The 24,935-nt window shown below is 38.0% G+C and overlaps 1 protein-coding gene across 6 annotated transcripts in view; it reads left to right on the plus strand.

Annotated features, from left to right (window-relative positions):
- Positions 1-24,935, plus strand: part of LOC137061404 (B-cell scaffold protein with ankyrin repeats-like) — a 145,747-nt gene that overhangs the window by 96,315 nt on the left and 24,497 nt on the right. For 3 of the 6 annotated variants that reach the window (XM_067432463.1, XM_067432501.1, XM_067432586.1), the window contains 5 exons: positions 7,316-7,376; positions 8,391-8,597; positions 11,927-11,989; positions 12,157-12,338; positions 16,483-17,071. In XM_067432463.1, the coding sequence (XP_067288564.1) occupies positions 7,316-7,376; positions 8,391-8,597; positions 11,927-11,989; positions 12,157-12,338; positions 16,483-16,752 (783 nt within the window). In that variant the 3' untranslated portion in view covers positions 16,753-17,071. Of the gene's footprint in view, positions 1-7,315; positions 7,377-8,390; positions 8,598-11,926; positions 11,990-12,156; positions 12,339-16,482; positions 17,296-20,069; positions 20,150-20,270; positions 20,306-20,489; positions 22,532-24,935 lie in introns of those variants that run through there. The other 3 variants (XM_067432465.1, XM_067432466.1, XM_067432464.1) reach the window with 3 other exon arrangements.

Genomic DNA, 24,935 nt, shown 5'->3' on the forward strand with positions numbered 1-24,935 from the left:
CTTTTCTTTTACTAACAAGGAAGTTTTCAGCTCCGAAACTTATAGGATATTCTTATATTACCATGAACTTTTATATATCAAAGGCTCAAGGGAAAGTTGATTTCTCAATTCTTTAACTGCTGTGCTATTACTTGTTATCTATAGAATTTGTTATCTGTTCTAGCTCTCTTAATGCACCACCTAATATAAATTGTGTTAAATTAACTTGAGTAAGCTTTCACTGACAACTCAGTCTGTGTGGGCTTTACATTAGCATGTCACGTCTAGAACATTACATCCCACACTAATGCAACTCCCACAGTGTTGATAGAACCACAGAACCAAGAACAACAGAAATCTTAAATTACCTAATTTTTAAAGTTTAATGCTAGAATATTATCATTTTTATCAGGTGGCCATGGTTTGCAGAATTCCAGCATGGGTTGACACACACTCAATATGTAGGTTGAATCCTGAATGGAGAGGAGGGGAATTGCTTAATGTTTGTGGTGTATTGATCAGAGTACTGGATTGATTTCTAAGGGCCCTTTATAAATAATGGTTGACATCATTGCACCGTGTGCACGCTGAAAAGAAGCATAAGTCATCCTGGTAGATTTTGTCAGCATCCTTACTAGTGGAGTCTTTCACTTTCATTGATGTGATATAAATTAGGGGTTTAGGAGGTTATGGAGTTTGATCATTTCATTCCACTTTAAACTATCAAAGTAAATATTGAAAATGTTTGTTGTTTTTTTACTCTTTTATTTCACATTATTGAAAGTTTATGTGAATATACTCTGTGCTATATTACCCTTGTTTCTAATAATAAAATTAACTAGCAACACTGCTGTGTTGGACTTTTGTGACATTGCTACACAACTTTCATTGAACTGGTTATTTAGTATTATCTGTTACACTTTGCAATTGAGTTCCTGTATGATTCATGAAGTACTACCATCCATTAATGATTGCTACGTCAGTAATAACATCTGATTAATAGATTGTCATATTAATTACTATTAATTAAATGTGTCATCATTGATTAATTCCCTATATCAACATCTATATGTTAATGACTTCTTCATAAATCATACAGTAACTCACAAGTATCTGTGCATTAGGTATGCATGTAAGTGAATATTAGTGCACCATATTTTTAAGTGTTACCATGTAATCCCCATGGTTATTGATAATACTGAAACCTTGAAATGTGAAAAACCATCCACTAAAGTCACCTTAAACAATCAAGAAGAAGAAACAGGTACAAAATAACAAAAAAAGATTCTCGGTCAGTCTCCCTTTACCTTTGACTATCCTTGGTGAGTCACATCTTTACTAATGATCCTTCATCAAACAGCCATTACATTTTATTGCATTTTCAGTCCAACTTGAACACAGTCATTGAATGAATGCATTATTACCAGCAGGATACTGCCATGGCACTGAGATTTGTTTGATATTTAAATAACAGCCTCACAGCATCTTGCACAGTAATGTTTAACAGTGGGGCCTTTCAGTTATTGTAAAATAGTCAAATTAACTTTGCACATTTCCCTGATAAGACTTTTAGCTTTTAACTTATATATATAAAGGTCCTTCTCAAAAATTTAGCATATTGTGATAAAGTTCATTATTTTCCATAATGTAATGATAAAAATTTAACTTTCATATATTTTAGATTCATTGCACACCAACTGAAATATTTAAGGTCTTTTATTGTTTTAATACTGATGATTTTGGCATACAGCTCATGAAAACCCAAAATTCCTCAAAATCTCAAAACATTTGCATATTTTATCCGACCAATAATATTGCACTCAATATTTGGATACAATCGTGGCTTGACCTGGGGAATGCAGCACATGTAGCCCATTTCCTGCACACACCTGTGCACGGTGGCTCTGGATGTTTCTACTCCAGACTCCCCCAAGGTCTGGAATCGGTCCTTCTCCACAATCTTCCTCAGGGTCCGGTCACCTCTTCTCGTTGTGCAGCGTTTTTTGCCACACCTTTTCCTTTCCACAGATTTCCCACTGAGGTGCCTTGATACAGAACTCTGGGAACAGCCTATTCATTCAGAAATTTCTTTCTGTGTCTTACCCTCTCGCTTGAGGGTGTCAATGATGGCCTTCTGGACAGGGTCGGGACGGCAGTCTTACCCATGATTGCGGTTTTGATTAATGAACCAGGCTGGGAGTTTTTAAAAGCCTCAGGAATCTTTTGCAGGTGTTTAGAGTTAATTAGTTGATTCAGATGATTAGGTTAATAGCTCGTTTAGAGAACCTTTTCATGATATGCTAATTTTTTGAGACAGGAATTTTGGGTTTTCATGAGCTGTATGCCAAAATCATCAGTATTAAAACAATAAAAGACCTGAAATATTTCAGTTGGTGTGCAATGAATCTAAAATATATGAAAGTTTAATTTGTATCATTACATTATGGATAATAATGAACTTTATCACAATATGCTAATTTTTTGAGAAAGACCTGTATATACATCCCGGTCATGAAGGTCCTGTTCCACCACATCACAAAGTTGCTCTATGGGGTTGAGATCTGGTGACTGTGGGGGGCATTTTAGTACAGTGAACTCCAGAAACCACTTTGAAATGATTTGAGGTTTGTGAAATGGTGCATTATCCTGCTGGAAGTATCTATCAGAGGATGGGTACATGGTGGTCATAAAGGGATGGACATGGTCAGAAACAAAGCTCAGGTATGCCGTGGCATTTAAACGATGCCCAATTGGCACTAAAGTGTGCCAAGAAAACATCCCCCACACCATTACACCACCAGCAGCAGCCTGCACAGTGGTAACAAGGCATGATGGATCCACTTTCTCATTCTGACTCTACCATCTGAGTGCAAATTGTAGCCTCTTTTTCCTATTTGTAATGGAGATGAGTGGTATCCGGTGGGGTCTTCTGCTGTTGTAGCCCAGCCAACTCAAGGTTGTGTGTGTTGTGGCTTCACAAATGCTTTGCTGCATACCTCATTTGTAACGAGTGGTTATTTCAGTCAAAGTTGCTCTTCGTTCAGCCTTCGAGTCAGTCAGCCCGTTCTCCTCTGACCTCTAGTATCAACAAGGCATTTTCACCCACAGGACTGCTGCATACTTGCCGGATGTTTTTCCCTTTTCACACCATTCTTTGTAAACCCTGGTTGTGCATGAAAATCCTAGCAACTGAGCAGATTGTGAAATACTCAGACCGGCCCTTCTGGCACCAACAACCATGCCACGCTCAAAATTGCTTAAATCACATTTCTTTCACATTCTGACATTCAGTTTGCATTTACATTTACATTTAATAATTTAGCAGACGCTTTTATCCAAAGCGACTTACAAAAAAGGAGAGGGCAATAGAAGCGATGAAACAAACAAGGCCAACAACCTGTAAGAGCTGTAAGAATTCTCAGTTAATTAGCACAGTACACAATTTGTTTTTTGTTTTTTTGAGAGAAACAAACAAAAATTAATGGATAGTTAAGTGCTATTCTTTATTGGTCAGGTGCAAAAGCAAGCGAGTTTAGGTATATTGGTACAGAGCCAGTGGTTGTTTTGTAGGCGAGAACTAGGGCCTTGAATTTGATGCGAGCAGCCATTGGCAACCAGTGCAGTCTGATGAAGAGAGGCGTAACATGAGCTCTCTTCGGCTCATTAAAGACCACACTCGCTGCAGCATTCTGAATCAGCTGCAAGGGCTTGATAGTGCATGCTGGAAGCCCAGCCAGAAGAGCATTACAATAATCCAGTCTGGAGAGAACAAGAGCTTGAACCAGGAGTTGTGCAGCCTGTTCTGATAGGAAGGGTCTAATCTTTCTAATGTTGTATAAAGCAAATCTGCAGGACCGGGCTGTTGCAGTAATGTGGTCAGTGAAGTTTAACTGGTCATCAATCACAACTCCAAGGTTCCTGGCTATCCTGGATGGAGTTATGGTTGATGAACCAAGCTGAATGGATACATTTTGTTGAAGTGCTGGGTTGGTTGAGAAAACAAGTAATTCTGTCTTTGCAAGATTGAGTTGAAGGTGATGCTCCTTCATCCAGTCAGAAATGTCTGTCAGACAGACAGCGATACGAACACTGACTGTAGGATCATATGGTTGAAATGAGAAGTAGAGTTGAGTGTCATCAGCATAGCAGTGATAGGAGAAGCCGTGTTTCTGAATGACAGAGCCTAATTATGACATGTAGATGGAGAAGAGAAGTGGTCCAAGCACTGAGCCCTGGGGAACCCCAGTAGCTAGATGATGTGACTTAGACACTTCACCTCTCCATGACACCCTGTAGGACCTACCAGAGAGGTAAGACCTGAACAACTGAAGAGCAGTTCCTGAGATCCCCATCGTCTTAAGTGTTGACAGGAGGATCTGGTGGTTAACTGTGTCAAAAGCAGCAGACAGATCCAGCAGGATGAGCACTGAGGATTTGGAAGCTGCTTTTGCCAGTCTCAGTGCCTCAGTTACCGCGAACAAGGCAGTCTCAGTCGAATGGCCGCTTTTGAAGCCGGATTGGTTGTTGTCCAGGAGGTTGTTCTGTTCAAGAAACACAGAGAGTTGATTGAACACAACTCGCTTAAGTGTCTTTGCAATGAACGGCAGAAGGGTACTACCTGTAGTTTTCTATAAGTGCTGGATTCAGAGAGGGTTTCTTAAGCAGTGGGGTTACCCGAGCCTGCTTAAATGCTGTGGGAAGGGTTCCTGTGTGAAGAGAAGTGTTGACAATGTGAGTGAGTGCAGGAGTGATTGAAGAAGAAATGGCCTAAAGGAGGTTCGTGGGTATAGGATCAAGTGGACAGGTAGTAGGGTGATTGGAAAGGATGAGTTTAGAAATATCTGCCTCGGAGAGTGGAGAGAAGGATGGAAGCGTGTTTGTGTTAGTTGTTGAGATGTGCGTGTCAGTTTGTGGTGAGGAGAACTGGTTACTGATGAGAGATTTTTTGTTTGTGAAAAATGATGCAAAGTCATCAGCTGTAAGAGTTGATGAAGGAGGGGGAGAAGGAGGACAAAGATGAGAGGAGAATGTTTTAAAGAGTGTGCGAGAGTCAGAGCAATTGTTGATTTTGTTGTGGTAGTATGTTGTTTTAGCAGTGGTGACATTTGTAGAGAAATAAGAGAGAAGAGACTGATACAAGGTTAGGTCAGTATAGTTTTTAGATTTCCGCCATTTCCTCTCTGCCGCCCTGAGTCCAGAGCGATGTTCACAGAGAACATCAGACACCCTTGGCAGATGGGGTGGGGCGGGCTGGTCTGGATGAAAGGGGGCAAAAACAGTCTAAGGAGGATGTTAGAGTGGAGCAAAGAGTGTCAGTAGCACTGTTAGTGTCCAATGCTGAGAACTGAGCAGGTGGAGGGAGTGAAGAGGAAACCATAGTGGATAGGCGAGAGGGAGAGAGTGAGCGTAGATTACGCCGAAAGCTAATCTGTGTAGGAGTGCGTGTTGTATCAGGAGTCAGTATGAGGTTAAGAGTGATGAGAATGTGGTCTGAGGTGTGTAATGGAGTAACTAAAGTGTTGTCCGTGGAGCAGTTGCGTGTGTAGACGAGGTCTAATTGGCTACCTGATTTGTGAGTAGCTGTAGTAGATACTAACTTATGGTCAAATGAAGTCAGTAGAGTGCTGAAGTCTGTGGCTAGGTGCTTATCCAGATGGATGTTGAAGTCACCAAGCAGAATCAGAGGAGTGCCATCCTCAGGGAAGCTACAAAGTAACACCTCCAACTCCTCCACAAAGTTACCAAGGTCATTTTAACAGGGTGAGCAATAGTGATTGAGTGTGATTCAAATTAACTGGCCGATAGAGATGGTAATGGATCAAATTTCCAATCATTTGAGATAAGCAAACCAGTACTCCTCCCCTCCCAATAGGCAGAGGGGTGTTTGAAAAAGTTAAATTGGTTGAGAGGGCTGCAGGAGTGGAAGTGTCCTCTGGTTTGATCCAGGTCTCAGTTAGGGCTGAGCTGAGAATGAGTCCCAATAGATGAAATAAAGTCTGCTTTGTTTACAGTTTGGAGTTTGGAATTCAGGAGATTGTCTTTACCAGGACCACAATGCATTATGGAAACTGCCATACATTTATATAGCGCTTTTTCTAGGCACTCAAAGCGCTTTAGAAGGGGGAATCGCCTCAAACCACCACCAATGTGCAGCATCCACCTGGATGATGCGACGGCAGCCATTTTGCGCCAGAACGTCAACCACACACCCTGATTGGTGGAGAGGAGACAGAGTGGCTTTGATCCCCAAAGAAAATCACTTTAATTTGATTTGGATAAAAGTTTCTGCCAAAAATAAAATATTAATATATACATCTGTTCATTTTTAGGAGGAATGTTCTAATTTATCTTATACACACTTTGTAATGGACTCTTGGCAATGATTGACTGATTGTCATCAGATTGTCTCAGTTGACAGATTTTTTAGCTTACACTCATGCACTAGGTCAGGCAACGTTGTAACATTGGGATAAGTGCATAAACATGCATTTGAATACATGGTTATAAACACTGAAACTGAATCAAATAATTTCCAAATCATTGTTTTAAAAAGCAACATTGTGATTTAACCCACAGCTTGGTCTTTTTATTGCTTGTCTGTCAATCCTTCTGTTGACATGTCTGATTATTTCTCTGACAGTACAAAAATATTTAAATTATTCATCACAAATAAAGAGAGCACTTGTGGATAAATGATACACTCATGTCCGACATCAAAGCAGCTGTCTTTCACAACCCCTCAACTTGTGATGTGTAATTAGCTTGTCTTGTCTATCTGTTAATTCTCCCTTTTTACTATAATGAATATATTCATAACACTGAATGCATAATGTGCATAATCAATATTGAAGGGGAAGAAGTGGAGGCTATTATCACAAGTGAATGGTTGCAGGTTGCTAAGGAACAAAATAAAGAACATGGCAGTAAGAAAGAAGTGTGCATTACACTTAAGTTAACACTTTGTAGTGTGCCTCGATTCATCCTTTTGTATTTGTATTTATTTATTTTTTATTTTTTTGACCTGTTTAAAATGGGTTAAACAGACCAACTTTAGAGTCTGTCAGTAAACTAGACAGAATATATTGTTTGCTCTCAAGCTGTCATATTCAAGCTCATTTCAACTCAGAGCTGTATCATTGTAGAAGACCTGATGTACATTAGCAGTTAAACCAAACATTTTATTCTTTTCTAAAGCATTAGCAAATAAAAGTATGTTACTTTGATGTTTAAACATCAAAATAAACAAGATTGGTGTTTATCTTTTTGGACAAATATTCCATTTGCTGTTTAAAAATTGCATAATTTGTCATTAATACATCATTAATAATTCTCATAGGTATTTGAGGACAGTGATGGCAACATTGACACCGGTGTATATGAGCTGATGGGCAGAGCAGGTATGTTAGTGAAAATATGATGGCTATTTTGTATTTTTAATAGTGCTGTGGAAAAATGGACCTCCTCCAGGTATGGTGTGGTACTGGTGTGCTCACAGGTCCGTATGGCAGCTTTCACATTACCAATTTTTCATACAAACTGTGCCCTGCTCTGAATTAAACTGCTAGTGTAAAAACTCCCTTATATTCTTAAAATGAGAGAAATCACTGCTTATTCTTAATTTTTAAGTTTAGGCTTAAGAGACATTAACAATTTATTTGATAAACATCTATAACCTTTGATACGTCTAGTCTTCATGGTGTATTATTGATTATTAGTGAATAAGTATTGTTTTACTAATAATAAATGTCTATTTGCATAAAACATGCATATTTGTCAATACCCATGTTGATAAAAGTATTTAAAAAGTATTTTAAACTTAGCTTAAGATACATTTACAATTGCTAAAAATGTGTGATTAAATTCCGATTAATTGCGAATTAACTAATGAAAATCATGCGATTAATCACGATTAAATATTTTATTTCGATTGACAGCCCTAATATAAATGCATGTATATACACACATGCATGTATATATTTAAGAAAAGTATGTTATATTTTTTTAATTAAAATATATATATATATACAGTATCTACAGTACATGCAACATTTCTTAAATATATACATGCATGTGTGTATTTATATATACATAATAATTAGACACTGCAAAAACAGTATAAACCACATTTAGTTTGCAAGTACATAAACTACATTCCAATGAACCACTTCTAGTGCTATTTAGCACCATTTTTGTTTTGAATGTAGGATGCTGCTTTCTAATAATCTAATGATAAGCATCCAATTGGTCCTCAATACATCAGTGGTATAAATACATTGGTTTAGTGAATGAATAAAGACCCTTAAAGTCACTTATTAACACCTATTGATGTTACTTTGTAACCTACAGAAAGACTCTGACCATCTGCTGGAACAAGAAAACAAGAAATTGACCCCCTATTGTTCTTTACACAGATAATCTTCAGGTGGCTTGTCCTGATGAGGAACACCAAAACAATGACGATGAGAATGTCTATACTCCTTTGGGTAGAGACGAGGAAGAGTATGACGCCATCCTTACATCCAGCAGCTCTGTGGTAATAGTGAACCGCCCCCCTGCACCAACCCCACGGCCTGATGCACTTCCTAGCCCGGAGGACAATACTCCCTTCATTGCACAAGGTTTGAAATTTTTTAAAATTCTATTTTTTTTTATTTATTTTTTTAAATATAATTTTTAACCCAAAAAAGTTACGGACTATATAGCTTTAATAACATGTTAGACTGTTACTTGCCCTCTAATACTTTAATTGACTGGGGAAAAAGAGATCTTAATATGAACTGTTCCTCACAGGCAGCAATCTTAAATGTTCAATTACAGTTTCATTAATAATTCAGTTAGATGAAGGTGCCAAGTGACTTGTATTGAGCTTAATAAATCATTTGCACAATTCTGGAGCTGTATTCATAAAGCATCAACAAAGCAGTCCTCCTGCTAGGGCACTGTGCGGACGTGAGTTTTTGTTGTAGATGTCTGTCTTTTAAAAAAAAAAAAAAAAAAAAAAAAAAAAAAATTGTGTATTGTGCTAATTAATTGAGATTTCTTACAGCTCTTACAGGTTTTTGGCCTTGTCTGTTCCGTTGCTTCTATTACTCTCCCCTTTTTTGTAAGTCGCTTTGGATAAAAGCGTCTGCTAAATGATTAAATGTAAATGTAAAATGCTAGGTCGCAATCACTTTAGCTTCTTATGACCGAACGATCTCATGAACAATAGTATCCGACCCTTTTAAGACATCCCTTACAAATTCACAGCGCAATTCCAGAGAGCATGTATGCCTTATTTTTGTGAAACAATAAAACATAAAATTCCTGCATCACCTTTGACCAGCACTCACAGAGGAACAATTGCTTAGCAACTAAAATTTACAACACATAAGGCTTCTAACATGTGTCCACATCCAATTGCCACTGTTTCTTTGGAGCCATACAGCACTTTTGATAGCCTCATATTTGTCGTTATTCTCATATTTAACTCTAGAGTCTGAGCAGCTATAACTGTCTGAGTATGAGCCAGTGAATGTGTCCTTTGGACGACACTGTAAGGCAAAGCAACAAGATATATTTACAGCACTATCAGAGGCTATTTTGCATGAAACAGATGGTAACCAGCTAGTGTTGCTATGGCCGCCTTGTAATATCCTCATATTTCATATTTTAGTGCAGAGTAGATGAAAACATACACTGCATTTATCTATCTATCTATCTAAAAGTTATCTGCCTAGTAGAAGTTCAGTATTTTTTTTATTTTTATTATTGACAATCAAAATCTTGTCTAAAGTTAGCAGTATTGGACTGAAAGATGAGGGAAACAATGTAGGTATCAGCTTCATTCTGAAATCCCCTCCTTCTGATATACAAACTCATTTTGTACTAATACAGTCATCACAATAGGCCTAATTCATATTGACAGGGAATTTGTATTTGTATTTAAACTTCATAGTTTATTTTGACCGGACTCTGATTGCCACTAATCACTGAAATTTAGTGAAAGATTTAGAAAGAAAAACATAGACCAGTTTAAATGATCTTATGTATTTCACATACATCATCAGAGCACATTTAATAAACAATGTTTCAAGCTAAGTTAAACACAACTCGAGGCATGTTATTTTCCATGAACCACCATATGTATTAAACTCGATACATGAGTGGTTGAAAGTAAGGAAACCAAGTACATAATTTACTCTTTTCACAGATTGTTGAAGGACCACAAGTATTTAGGGTGCAAGGACCGCTACTGTTTTAGAGTCATATTTCCCTGTCATTATGCTCTGTGGCAGTGCTGCGGTACTCGCGCGCGGGTGTGTGTGCGTGTGTGCATGTGTGTGTTGGGTTCAGAGGGGGTTGCGAAGCATTTATCAGTGAGTCTCTCTGCTGGGAATGCATAATGTATTGAGTGTCATAATGAGCTGGTCTTTATATTGAGATCAGTGATGGGGACAGGACCTGTAGCATATTGACAGTTCAATATGATCTCATTCACCTGTCCAAAAAAATGAATGGACATAACAAAGAGGTTATTATATTATAATACCAAAATTAATCATGGTTAAGCTTCATGCTATTCACGAGAAGACTCATAACTAATCTGCTCAGTGCAACAAATGTGCAGTGTCAGGTTTTCATGTTTTATGGGGACTTTCCATTGACATGATGATTTTTATACTGTACAAACGTTAAATTCTATTCTCTAAACCTACCCTTAAAAACAAACCAAAGCATTTTCTGCATTTTTACATTAAAAACACATTCTGTATGATTTATAATCTGTGCATGCACAACATAGGGTTTACCAGGACACACACACACACACACACACACACACACAGAGAGAGAGAGAGAGAGAGAGAGAGAGAGAGAGAGAGAGAGAGAGAGAGAGAGAGAGAGAGAGAGAGAGAGAGAGAGAGAGAGAGAGAGAGAGAGAGAGAGAGAGAGAGAGAGAGAGAGAGAGAGAGAGAGAGAGAGAGAGAGAGAGAGAGAGAGAGAGAGAGATCATCTGATAGATGTTGTAAAGGCCATTTAGACCATTACAACATCTGCAACCAATCAGAGCAGGGGCCAAGTAGGGTCAGCATTATACATTACACATGTTTTTCATCTCTCTTATTCCACAACATGAAAATACTAAGGGCAACGAAAGCAAGATTTTTCCATCCATTCCTACAGAGGGTCTTTCGCCTACGCACTGATCAGATTTCTTCGCCTACTCAGGAGGTAGAGAGCTTCCAGGGGAGGGGCCAGTATGTGTACTGTGCCTTTAGACTCAAACTACAGCAGTTTGGACTTCACAAGTGTAATGAAATCTGTGATAACAGAGAATGAAAGCCAGCACATTAAATTTCTCAGGGAATGACGACAAAATAAAAGAGGATGATTCCCAAGTATGCAGGACTGACGTATAAAATTCCCCATTATTTTGAAATCTATGTTGACTCAAATGCTAGGACATTCTGGTATTCTTCATGTGTTTCCCTTATATGACACACTAAGTTCAGAGCTCTTTCCTAATAGCTGAATCAGGTACGTTCAATTAAAAAAGATTGTACAGTGCATTGGGCCCCAGGACCAGAAACAGAAAGCATGTAGCGTATCATTTAAAACACAACCAGTTTCATCACTAACGGCATCCTTCATTTTAATTTAATTTGCTTGCCCTCATTGTTCTCACATGTTATTTAAGTATTTAAATGAGGATTGTGAGACCTCATCATGTTTATTATATAATTAAACATTTGATTATACACCTCATATCTTTAAACAGAAATTTTGCTTTTACTCTGAGACCGGGAGAGCTGAATGTTGTTGAATACATGCCTCCACCTTGTGGACTTTCCATGATAATGCAGACTCATTCTCTGACTCATTGTCAGATATGCTTGGTTTACTGATGCAGTGTGTAAGCAATAACCAACTATAATAGTGCTGTATTTATGTGATTTTTTAAAAACAGTATTCCAAAAGAAAAAGTCCCAAGGAGATGCTGAAATGCTATACTCTCTTCCCACAAGACAGGGTGAGATTTGTTTGTCTGAAAATAGAATAGTTTTATATACACTGAAATGACATAAGATTTCATGTTTTGGATCTGTTGTAATTTTCTTACAGTGTTTAAATTATAACTAAATATTGTTAAATCATACAACTAACATTTTAACTGCTTTGTGGTTTCCATTGTGACAGTGAGGCAGAGAGATAGCATCTCGTCCACTTATGACACCTTTGTGCCTAGTCATCCGCCAGGACTGGACGAGCTGATCAAACTTCAGGAGGAGGTGAAGACAGGCACTCTAAGTATAGATGATGCTCTGGATCGATTCAATGACTGGCAAAGGCTTCAGAAGGGAATGGACAGTGTCCAACAGGTGATGAAAGCAAATCTATTTCAAAACATATTTAGGTGTTTCTTCAACTATCTATTTTTAAAATATCCCAATATAACTTGTTTGTGTATTATACAAATATTTGAACATGTTTTATCAATCAATCAATTCTTTGGAATGCTGTTCCTTCACTAATGAATAACTACAAAATAACAAATGAGTAATGCATTATTAACACTATCAAATCAAATCAAATCACCTTTATTTATATAGCGCTTTTTACCAATTGTTCAAAGCAGCTTCACAGTGTTGACAGGAAGATAACTCAACAGAATTTGATTTGGCTGTACAGCCACTCTGGTGAAAATGGTGATCTTATTAATTTCAATTATCATATAGTGTCAATGCAGGGAGATTGCAGATGCAGTTGTCCCCAACTAAACAAGCCAAAAGCCAAAGGCAACAGCGGCAAAGAACCAAAACTCCTTCAACAAACAAACAGTGTTTGATTATAATCCTGGCAACTTTACAGGTCAAAAGTCATATTAGGTAAATATATATTTGTAAGATTATTCAAAAGAATGGAGTCATCGTGCTGGACACGGGTTTATTGAGGGTGTCGTGTCGATGCTGCATTTACAGGAGGGAGTTTAATTGACACGCTCTCTGCAGACACTTCAGGGATGCGTTGCTCATGTCTAGGCTCAGGTACACCATCTGATCTGGATACGGCCCGGATCTGGCTGACTGCAGTAAACCTCGGGATAAACAGAGAGACTAACATTAGCGTAGATGCCATTCTTCTTATGATGCAATGAGTTCATCAAGTCTTAAGGGAAGTGTTGCAGCCTAAGTTACTATAGTAACTACTATTAAAGGAACTATAGTTAGAAATGTATTTCAATGAATCATAAAATGGCCCTGATATGTCACTAAACATTAAGAAATCATGTTCATTTCAAATACTTATATCACTGACAACAGTAGTCCAGCCAACAAAGAAGTCAGTGTTTTGGCATCTGGGTTCCCAGCTCTGCTCTAGTTACCACAGCTGCAGCTACAAACGTTCTTGCTGGATCCTGAAGCCTCTCTGGCAACCTCAAGTCAGGGGGAGGGGAGAGGGGATACACCGCTCTACAGTTATTTGAAAGTGATTGCAGGAACAGTTTTGGCCACAATCTTACATACACTTCCTTTAACTAACAAGAAACTCTAATTAATGAATTAGTAAGTAATAGTGCTTAGTTGAAGGTGGTAGTTCACCATTAGCTAAACAATAACTAAAATAATACTCCCAGAGGACTACTAAGAACTATTATATCCAACTTCATAATAAATGTGAATAATGCATAAAATCCTTTAGAAGGAATTACTAATTATTTGGATCAGTATTCTAAAGTGAAAAACATGATAACCCTAATTGCTGATGTCATTATAAGCTTTCGGGGTTTTGTGAGGTTTTGGGTAATAATGGCTTCTGTCTGATTTGGTAACACTTGAGTCATTACTAATAAGTTACTATGACCTTCACATCAGAATGAATTATATATTATGCATTATTCATGTTAATTTTGAACCTGCATAGTTCTTCATTTATCAGTATTTCTTGTCAGGTAAAAGTAGTGACTGTCAAATATTTTAATGCTGAAGGTCTTGAAAAAAAGTTTTTTTTAGACCTTTATCACTAAAGAAAAATACTAATCAGGCTTATACAAATCAATCCTGGGACATATAAGTGCATGTAGGTAAGAAAAACTATAAGTCAATTTTATTACTTATCTTATTAATATTTATTGCTTAATTTTATTATTATCTCAAAAAAATAGCATATTTCATCTGATCAATAAAAGAAAAGTGTTTTTAATACAAAAAAGTCAACCTTCAAATAATTATGTTCAGTAATGCACTCAATACTTGGTCGGGAATCCTTTTGCAGAAATGACTGCTTCAATGCGGCATGGCATGGAGGCAATCAGCCTGTGGCACTGCTGAGGTGTTATGGAGGCCCAGGATGCTTTGATAGCGGCCTTAAGCTCATCCAGAGTGTTGGGTCTTGCGTCTCTCAACTTTCTCTTCACAATATCCCACAGATTCTCTCTGGGATTCAGGTCAGGAGAGTTGGCAGGCCAATTGAGCACAGTAATATTATGGTCAGTAAACAATTTACCAGTGGTTTTGGCACTGTGAGCAGGTGCCAGGTCGTGCTGAAAAACAAAATCTTCATCTCCATAAAGCTTTTCAGCAGATGTAAGCATGAAGTGCTCCAAAATCTCCTGATAGCTAGCTGCATGACCCTGCCCTTGATAAAACACAGTGGACCAACACCAACAGCTGACATGGCACCCCAGACCATCACTGACTGTGGGTACTTGACACTGGACTTTAGGCCTTTTGGCATTTCCTTCTCCCCAGTCTTCCTCCAGACTCTGGCACCTTGCAAAATTTGCTTTCATCCGAAATAAGTACATTGGACCACTGAGCAACAGTCCAGTGCTGCTTCTCTGTAGCCCAAAGTGCCTTGACCTGGGGAATGCGGCACCTGTAGCCCATTTCCTGCACACGCCTGTGCACGGTGGCTCTGGATGTTTCTACTCCAGACTCCCCCAAGGTCTGGAATCGGTCCTTCTCCACAATCTTCCTCAGGGTCCGGTCATCTCTTCTCGTTGTGCAGCGTTTTTTGCCACACCTTTTCCTTCCCACAGACTTCCCACTGAGGTGCCTTGATACAGCACTCTGGGAACAGCCTATTCGTTCAGAAATTTCTTTCTGTGTCTTACCCTCTTGCTTGAGGGTGTCAATGATGGCCTTCTGGACAGCAGTCGGGTCGGCAGTCTTACCCATGATTGCGGTTTTGAGTAATGAACCAGGCTGGGAGTTTTTAAAAGCCTCAGGAATCTTTTGCAGGTGTTTAGAGTTAATTAGTTGATTCAGATGATTAGGTTAATAGCTCGTGTAGAGAAACTTTTCATGATATGCTCATTTTTTGAGATTTTTTTTGTTTGTTTGTTTTTTATGGGAATTTTGGGTTTTCATGAGCTGTATGCCAAAATGATCAGTATTAAAACAATAAAAGACCTGAAATATTTCAGTTGGTGTGCAATGAATCTAAAATATATGAAAGTTTAATTTTTATCATTACATTATGGAAAATAATGAACTTTTATCACATATGCTAATTTTTTTGAGAAGGACTTGTATAAGAACCATGGGTAACGCTTTATTTCGATAGTCCACTTTAGACATTCTTCTAACTATAATTAACTTTCCAACTACATGTAATTCAACAATTTATTTTGAAATTCTACTGACTATAAGTAACTTTACAAGTGCATGTCAACTTACTAACCCTAACCCTAACATTCTAGTTATATTAGAGTAAATTGTAAGTTGACATGTAGTTTCAAATTCATTATAGATATTTCAAACGTAGCCTATTGTAGTTGCATTTACATTTATGCATTTGGCAGACACTTTTATCCAAAGCAACTAAACATTGCATTCAAGGTACATTTTTTACATTATTGTCAGTTCTTGCATTCCCTGGGAATCGAACCCATGACCATGGCGTTGCTAGCGCCACGCTCTACTGGTTGAGCTACAGGAAAGCCTGTAGCTGCATAGTTAATTCTAGTTAGAAAGTCTAAAGTGGACTATTGAAATAATGTGTAATTATATTGTGCATAATGGTATTGATACACAATGGTTATTTAAGCATATGTAGATGAGAGTTTTAATTGCATACACCTGAGTCCTCTCAATCATTACTGCTGTAAGAGGTTATTTTATCTCCTCAACCAGCAAAACTTTATTTTACAGTACAATGTGTGCACTTACAGTGTGCTTAACCAAAAGTAATTACTAAAATAAGTAAGGTCTTATAGGTTTAGGGTTAAGTTCAGAATTAATACCATATAATATATATATGAAATGTATGAAATGTACATGCTGAGTGGAAATTGCTTCTACATCCAATTTGATTTTCATTGTAGCATAAAAAAAAATCTATACAAATAAAATAAACAAAAGGCAGTTGAGAACTTTGTAATTTTTGAATGTTGCATTTAAATACAATAGTTTGATATAATTACCTTAAACTAAATATAGATTTTTGAATCCTCTCAGCCTAAATGTGTCCTATGCCTAAAAGGTGCATATTAAAACCTGTTTAACAAATTATTTTCCACAGGAGAAAATACAGCAGTTGAGGGCAAGTATCATCAGTAACAGAGAAGATGATGAAAGTGTCTATGGTAAGTTTATTGCTTTGCTTTATAAATGTGAGATAAATTACTCATTTACGTGTATAAAAAGACCACGTCTGATACGAAGACCCCAGCAATTTCTCTTTGAAGCTTCCAAAAGTTTACAAAACGATGTTACAATAATTTCAGATTGGACAGGCATCAAAAGTTTGTTTTGTCTGCCTGTGTTGTTCATTCTGCACAATAATAAATAAATCTCAAAACAGAGCCAATCAGTTGAGATAACAACATCTCATAGATCAGCGAGATAGAATACTTACTGTAAAGATTACAACAAGAATATGACAGATAAAAGAAAGTCACCTTGGGTGAGCAAGACGAAATGGAAATGTATAGTATGTGAGTTAACATGCCCCTTCCTCTTCATCAGATAAAATCAGCATTATTCATCACACGCCAAGTAAGTGCTCTGTCATAAAGCAAGAAAACTTTCTTTTTTGTTGTTACTTTATCTCTGTATCTGTCTCCTCCATATCGGTGGCAATGTGGCTTTTGTGTCTCAGGGGAACTGTTTGGGAGAAGAATGGCTTATACACAAGTGTTTTAGTCTTTGGGAAGTACTGGGAAACTGAGTAATATGGAAGTCTTTGAGTTTGTGTTTATGTGACTCAAAGTATGTCTGTCAACGTATCATCTAGAGCCAGCCACCTCTTGCTAAGCTCTGTATACTCATGATAAAAGTGTCTGACAGTTTAGTGTCTGACAGTTTCAGTTTAGGACTGAGGTGGTGACAATTCCCTGTGATGCTAAATTTATGTTTATATACACTGTAAAAAATTGTGTCGTAAAATAACGGTAATCTACTGGCAGCTGTGGTTCCAGCAATGTACTGTTAATTTACAGCCCTCTACTGTTTATATACAGCTCTCATTTTTTACAGTATTTTACTGTAATAATACCATGAAAGGTAACTTTTCATTTGGAAAACTGATCGCTTCAAACAGTTCTCGTTTTAAAACTAGTATTTATAGGTGTTTGTATCGTAAAACTTCATTTGAGTCATTTCACACGTGTAAGGTGTAGTAGTAAAATGATTTAGAAATATGACTTTAACTTCAATCTTTGCGGTTCGTTGTGAGCAATAGCACACACGTATGTGATAAATTACTCAACAAACGGCTCATAGCTGCATCAGCAAACACAGTCACTGCCGTTAAATAAAGCATCAGGCAGCATATCATCAATGTTTCTCTGCTCATCCTGGACTGAAGCACAGGCTCTACTCTTCAGCACAACGGTAACCCACCAAACTAATGAAGTCAACTAAAAGATCTCTTCTATATCATCTTGTGCAACAACACATAAACACAGGTCATTTTAATATTTACTCTCCTTATCAGTTACTGACTTTGCACAACTTTTTTCTATTAACTTTCACTAATATTTCAGTGAAAATATCTTGATTCATCTGGTAAATCTGACTGTTACGTTTTACAGTATATTACTGTTTTTCCCTGATTTAACGGTAATCTACTGGCAGCTCTGGTTCCAGTAAAGTGCCGTTTTTTTACAGAACTTTTCCGTAAATGAATTTACAGTTTCTTACTGTTAATTTACGGTTCCCACTGTGGGTTTTTTCATCTAACCCCTTTAACCCTTTTAACCCCACAGCAAAATCTTCAGTTTTAAATGAACACTGAAGAGTGTACACACTACAGAGTGTTAGAGTAATTGAAGCATTGATGAAGTTCATGAGATAATTAAGAGATGAATTAAGTGATAACTGAGAACACCTGTTAACAAGAATCACTGAAGGACAGAGAAACACAAGAACTACAACTGACTTCAGCCACAGCTTTAGATGAAATCAACTGAAGATAAAAGAAGACATTAAATCTCTGAAGATCTCATCAGAGGATTAAACAACTCCACAAACAGCATTACCAGCTTCACACATTACTAACCAGACTGACTTTATTTCTGTCAGACGTCTACAGAAGCTCTTATTGAGAATTATCAGATCTTTAGGTGTTGATGTTTAACTGAAAATATTTGGTCACCATTATCGTGATCAGTGTTTGCTTCAGTTGGGCTCTTGGCCCTTGACTTTATAATGATAGTCTTTCTTTGTCTGCTATAACTGTGTGTTTCTTAAACACATTTATTGTAGCCAAAAAGCCAAGAAAAAGAAATGGTCAGAAGTTATTGACCATGCTTTGCTATAATTGTAATAGGATGTTTAGTTTGTTAATCTTGTCCAGTGTTTCTTCCCTAAACAAACCCATTCTTTTAAAAACACAAACATTTATTCTTATTTTACATTATTAAACTGGGACCCTTCTGAAATGATCAACCACTGATTAGGAATTAGTTATGAATGATTTATAAAGTCATGATTTTAACATATTGTTTGCTCTCTGCTGTCATTTAGACTCGCATAGACTTGAAGAATCAGCAAATGAATCTCAACAATGGTGACAATCAATAAAAAAAATGAACAGATCAACTCTGAACCTCACAAAACACTACTTAAAGTCAACACAACAACAGCACCAAAAATAAAGGCAAATAGTAAGAATTAAAGAAAATAACCAGGCTATTCAGCAGCATAATTTATTCGTGCCGCAAAGCATGCTGGGAGTTTTGAGTGTCACCACGGCTGAGATTCATACGCCGATTCTTGATGTCTGTGTGAGTCAGATTGATTCAGATGTTTTGACCACAAGCTGTTCACATGCTCTTCAAATTATCTGGTTGTTGCAACAGATGTTATAAAATTATAGGGTTCAAGTTTTACAAAAAATTAAGCGTCAACTACATGTTTATAGATAAGACTAGTAAATTATTAGTGAATTAAACCATTATTAAATAGTCAACACAACCAACTCATGTTTTTTTCTCAGCTTTGCTTGCTATAACACATGTATTGAAAACACACCGTTACAGCAGCGAGAGAAAAACTAATGTTATTATGTCAATGTTCAAGAGCCCAACTAAAGCAAACACTGATCACCATAATGGTAACGTCAGAAGAACCAATCAAACCTCATCTGATAATTCTCAATAAGAGCTTCTGTAGACGTCTGACAGAAATAAAGTCAGTCTGGTTAGTAATGTGTGAAGCTGGTAATGCTGTTTGTGGAGTTGTTTAATCCTCTGATGAGATCTTCAGAGATTTAATGTCTTCTTTTAAATTTGATTATTTTCTTTTCAGTTGATGAAATCATGTTTCTCTTTCCTTCAGTGATAACAGCAGGTGTTCATCAGTGTCTGAATTCACTCTCTTCTTTCCTCTCTCTCTGTCGAGTGGTCTATATCAGTGAACTAGTGTAGGGAATAGTGAATAAGGGGATAGGGAGTGATTTTGAACACAGCCTCTGAGTGTCGACTTTAAGCGTGTTAATTCACAGTATATTACTGTTGGCTATTTTCTCGAAAATGACAAATATTACCCAGAATGCATTGTTTTCTACAGTATATTACTGTTTTAATGGAAAACAGCATTTTACTGTCAAAATGTGGCCGTTTTTTTACAGCATTTTTTTACAGTGTAAATATATATTCTGTGTAGCTGCATCTGCAAATGAGTGTCGAAGAGCGAGCAAGCAACTGGACACAGAGTTCTACAGTAAACCTCTTAAAGGACAGAATGTGAGTTTATGAGGGACATTTTGTAAACAGCATTGTTTATCAAGAATATTATAATACTTTGTGCTGGCAGATTGTTTTACACAGGTAGTTGTCTTATATTAGATCTGCTCTTTTTTAACAGTCAAATTTGTTCAGGAAAGCAGACAAGCATTAAAAGTAAGTAACAAACAAACATTTTTTTCTAACAAACAAATTTCAATTTTCTTGAAATATAAATATGCTCAGGGACTTTATATTGTATTGATTGATTAGCCAAAACTTGACACACATCATGCAATAAGTATCACAGTGTGTTGTTACTTTTTTAATTTAGTTATTTGTTTATTTTGTCTTATTTCAGTCATCCTGTTTGAGCAAACAGAAATGCTGCTCTGAAGATACATGTAATATTAACACATTCTCACAGCAATTTGTAATGTTTTACGTTTTAGCAAATTGGGGGCTAATTTGTATGATCTCAAACTCCAAATTAAGTTTTCATATGATTCATTCTATACAAATTCATACGAAAGTGTCACCATGTGAAATAGCTGCTCTTTAGAAAGAGAAAGAGAGAATCTTGTTGTAGCTTTCACCTCGAATGCTCAATATAATTTAGACAATTTATTTAACATTTATTTAAAATGTCAAATTTATAAATTATTTCCAATAAAGAACAATAAACCTGAGATTCTACTATAATTTGATGATGATGGGTTTTTTTATGTTTTCTGTCTCAAGATCTTAATAATATTTTTGTTATCATTGCATGCTCTGGTCCTAAGGGGGTGCTGTGCTACTAAGCATGGCACCCGGTTTTCTGGTTTAAGCAGATCTCTCATGTTGTATTGATGGGCATTTTGATAGACGCAAACAAAGACATTGCACATCACATGGTCCCAGTGGACCTCTCAGTACCATACGGATCACTGATTGTAAGTAAGGACACAAACAAGCGTCTGGGAGAAAGCATCTACAGAAGTTAGGTCTTCCCACACACCGCTTCAGTGTCAGGGGACACGGATCTAATGCGGATCTGCGATTCGAGGCAAAACCCCAGGAGTGGCGCTGCTAACCCGCTCTGCCTGCCAACCCTAGCAGCTGGACACATTTGCATTATCAATCATGCTCTTTGTGAATAATATGTATAAAAGCCTTGCTTCTCCACATTGCTTGGATGAGCCAGTTCTGCCTCCAGAGATGATTCGGCTCCTGCAGCCTTGGTGGCATTTGTTCCATGTGTTTGCCTGTCACCTGCTGCTTTGGGAAAGAGATGAGCTTTCTGATCCAGGGCTGGATCAAGCTTCGACATTCCTTCTTCAACTATGAGAGCGTCCCATCCAGTATAAAATAAGCCCCACCAGCCTCAACATGATAGTGATGCACACAGGCCCTCCATCTTGTATGACGTTCTGTCATATTAGATCTCATTCAGTTCACTCACAAACAAGAAATATCAATCAGCAGCATCTAATCACCAATGTTTGTAGCCAAAATAAATATGATTATTTATACAGCTAGTGCTTGGCCTCTTATGGAAATTAACATCAGGAGCTCTCACTTTTCTCAAGCTGGAAGAGAGATGATAAACCCTACACAAAGGATTAAGTCTTCCCTGAAGTATAGAGCTTTATCAGGGGGAGTGAAGGGCAGGATTAGGATTCAAATGCCCCAACAATACACTTATAATACCACAAACTGATAGAGATCCAGCCCAGATGAGGCTCACAGTCGACTATAAACCAGTGGTAAACTCAGACTATACCTCTGCCGTTTATAAGCCATTTTATTTTTATGTTTTGTGATTTTATTTTATTAACTAACTTTCCCAGATGTCAAAAGAAAAAAAAAAAACGGAAAAAAAGCAATTGCTTAGAGTTTATGTAAAATCCTAGTTCTCTTATTGTTTTTATTTTTTGCATAACAGAGGCCCACGGGTCCACAAAAACACAATTGTACACAAAAATGCACTCTAGTCCCTGTCCCTGGGATTAATACCCAGAATTAAACACAGCTGCTTCCCCTTTGCACCCTAATAAAAATCAGGCAATTTCACAGCCAGTGGCATTCTTTCATCCCATAATCCCCCTGCATGTATACAGTATATGTGTCCGTCTTCAACAAGGGCCAAGGCCGCTGTAGGGGTACCTCCGGTTGGTAAGAAGAGCTTTGATTTGGGGTTCCTGCCCGGGAAGAACCAAGCCGTTAAATGAAGTCCACCACAGCAGGATCCCACCATCCCAGAACCCCATTCTGCCTTTACACTCACCAGCACATCCATGAGCGCTCTGAAGCAACACTAGCATTTTTTAAAGGAAATTAAATGCATTGAAATGAGTCGCATGGAAATATATTTTCAGAGTTAAACCAGGCTTTAAATGAGCAAACAGTGCACTGATTCTCACAGTCGCCACACAGCTCGTATTAGTGTAAATGGCACTCTTCATTAACATGTTGCTAATGGTGTGTCCTCTTAATGCTGAGTGTTTGTAATGCTAAGGACAATGCATGGAGTAATTGCCAATCAGCAGATACAAGAGCCAGGTGTCCTCTGAGTGTGTTAGTCCTGACTGCTCCTCAACAGATGTTTAACACAGGATTTCGCTGAAATACTGGCAGGAGAAAATTATCAAGCATGAGGCACTGACCTAACTTTTCACTCCTCATTCTAATGCAATGCGTATAATATATTTGATATTCCCAAACTCCCACAAAGGGCTTGTTATAATAGCAAAGTTATCAAGTGCCTAGTGATTTTCTATGTAAAAGACCTGCAAATCTCCTGTTTTAAAGCAAGCAAGATGCACGTAAGTCTTACGTTTGGCAAAATAAGAGAGCATTATTCAAGACTAAACAATCCATGGGACTCAATGTGTTTAGATAGGTACTGGAAAACCTGAATGTTCAAATACAACTGGGCATAACTGTCTCACCTCTGAAAATAATATCATATCTGGCTAAAAAACAAAAACAAGATAATCATCAATTTACATATTCTAGAGATAGAAGATCATGGTGGGTCAAATCTATCTACATTTCAAATTTACAGATTAAAATGATTCCACTGCAAACCAGCGGGAAAGTAGTTGCAAAAAATCTGTTTTGATTTAATCCCTCAACCTTTCCCCAGGGTGCTCCAGCTGGGCTTTTAATCTCTGCCTGTGCTTCCTTTTGTAAACCTGTCGCAGGCAAAGGAGAAGCAGGGACTATCATTCAGTAAGTCCCTCGCAAGCACATTCTAAAATGTCATCCGCCCCCCAGCGGAACGTTTCAATCCTCCATCTCCTCTTTCGCCTTGGTTCTGGTGTTTTGGTGCCCCCTTCCAGAGCTACTCCATTTCCCGAAGGGCAAAACAGCATCTGGTGCAAGGGCAAAGGTACACAGGACAGCGCGGCCCCTGCCGACCCCTCGCCTGTCTGATCAGGGGCCAAAAGAGACCCCCGGAGTGTGGCTGTACCCTTGAGTCTGTGACTGAAAGCCCCTGTGCTGGAGCTTTGGGTAGATTAGAAGCACTGTTCCCCAATGCAGGGCCTTTGTGCAGCAGCGCCCAGGCGAGGCCAAGCTGTCCACGGCCACAGGGATGCAGTAATTCCGCCGCAGGTCAGCAGCTCTGCATTTTAAAGCAGTTCCTAAAAAGGTCACTTCCACCAGGGTGAAGCCAGAAGACTATCTCTGTGGAAGCCCGATGACTTGCGTCCCCCACCAAAGTCGGCTCACAGATTGAATCAAAGGCTACGATGATAAACAGGGATGGCTAGAGGCTTTATCTTTTATTTGCGCTCTGCTTCTTCTGAGAGGGAGTTGAGTCTTTGAAGCTGATGGTTGTGTTTTTGCAAGGATGTTTTGACTGCTTGATGTCCTCATGAAGGGCTGTGGTGAGTTGGGGGAGGGTTGATTTAGTATGTTTTTATAAGAGTCTTAGTGATTGAACAAATACTGTAAAGTATGAAAGGGTCGATTGCAGAACATATTTATTTTTAATAAATGCCTGGACCATTTCCAGACATTCTGGATTCTGAAGTTCTGCATGTAATGAATGTAGAATGAAAGTTTGCTCGGCTTTTTAATATTTATACTCTTTCCAAGAGACCTTACCCATGCCAAATGCCAAGGTGCTCCAGGCTGATCTTAAAGCTAGGGTGTGCAGTTTCATTTAAGATAGCAATAGCAAGCTATTTTTAAAAGCAAATGCTCCCACTCTCCCTCAGAGCGCTCCTTAAAGCCACCCCTCCTTCAAAACACATGAACGGGCACAGCCAGAGCAGAGTCTGCAAAGCATCACGAGAGACAGTGCTAACTTACCTCATGTCTCAAATATATAGTCAAACCAAAAATTATCATCGCATCGCATGGCTCTGATGTTTTCTCACTGTCACACACCGAACACTGAAATCCTCATAATCAAGGGTTGTGCTTGATATTCATGTGAATTTTAACTCACGTACATACTTTCTGACATGACGTGAAAACACCATAACTGCCAAAGCTAAACCTTGACCCCAACTAGCCTGCCTCAACATTGTACCACTGGTTTAACCAGAAGCTGACATGACAAGCCACTATGCTTGATCTATGTTTTCAAAATGCCATAAAGCCAATGCCTTCACACTCACCAACAATCGGTTTTGTTGTACTGTTGCTAAATAACCAAACTCACTTGAGTGCAAACTATTTGTTGCAGATTCTGAGAATGATTAAATAAATTTTAGATGCTGCTGCTATGTAATTTTGTTTAGATGGGCTTTCTTTTAGTGCAAACTGCAAACCAATAGACATGTGAGGTGTAAACTGAAAAATCTAGTTTGTT

This window comes from Pseudorasbora parva, chromosome 1, assembly GCF_024679245.1.
Source record: "Pseudorasbora parva isolate DD20220531a chromosome 1, ASM2467924v1, whole genome shotgun sequence".
Taxonomy (NCBI): domain Eukaryota; kingdom Metazoa; phylum Chordata; class Actinopteri; order Cypriniformes; family Gobionidae; genus Pseudorasbora; species Pseudorasbora parva.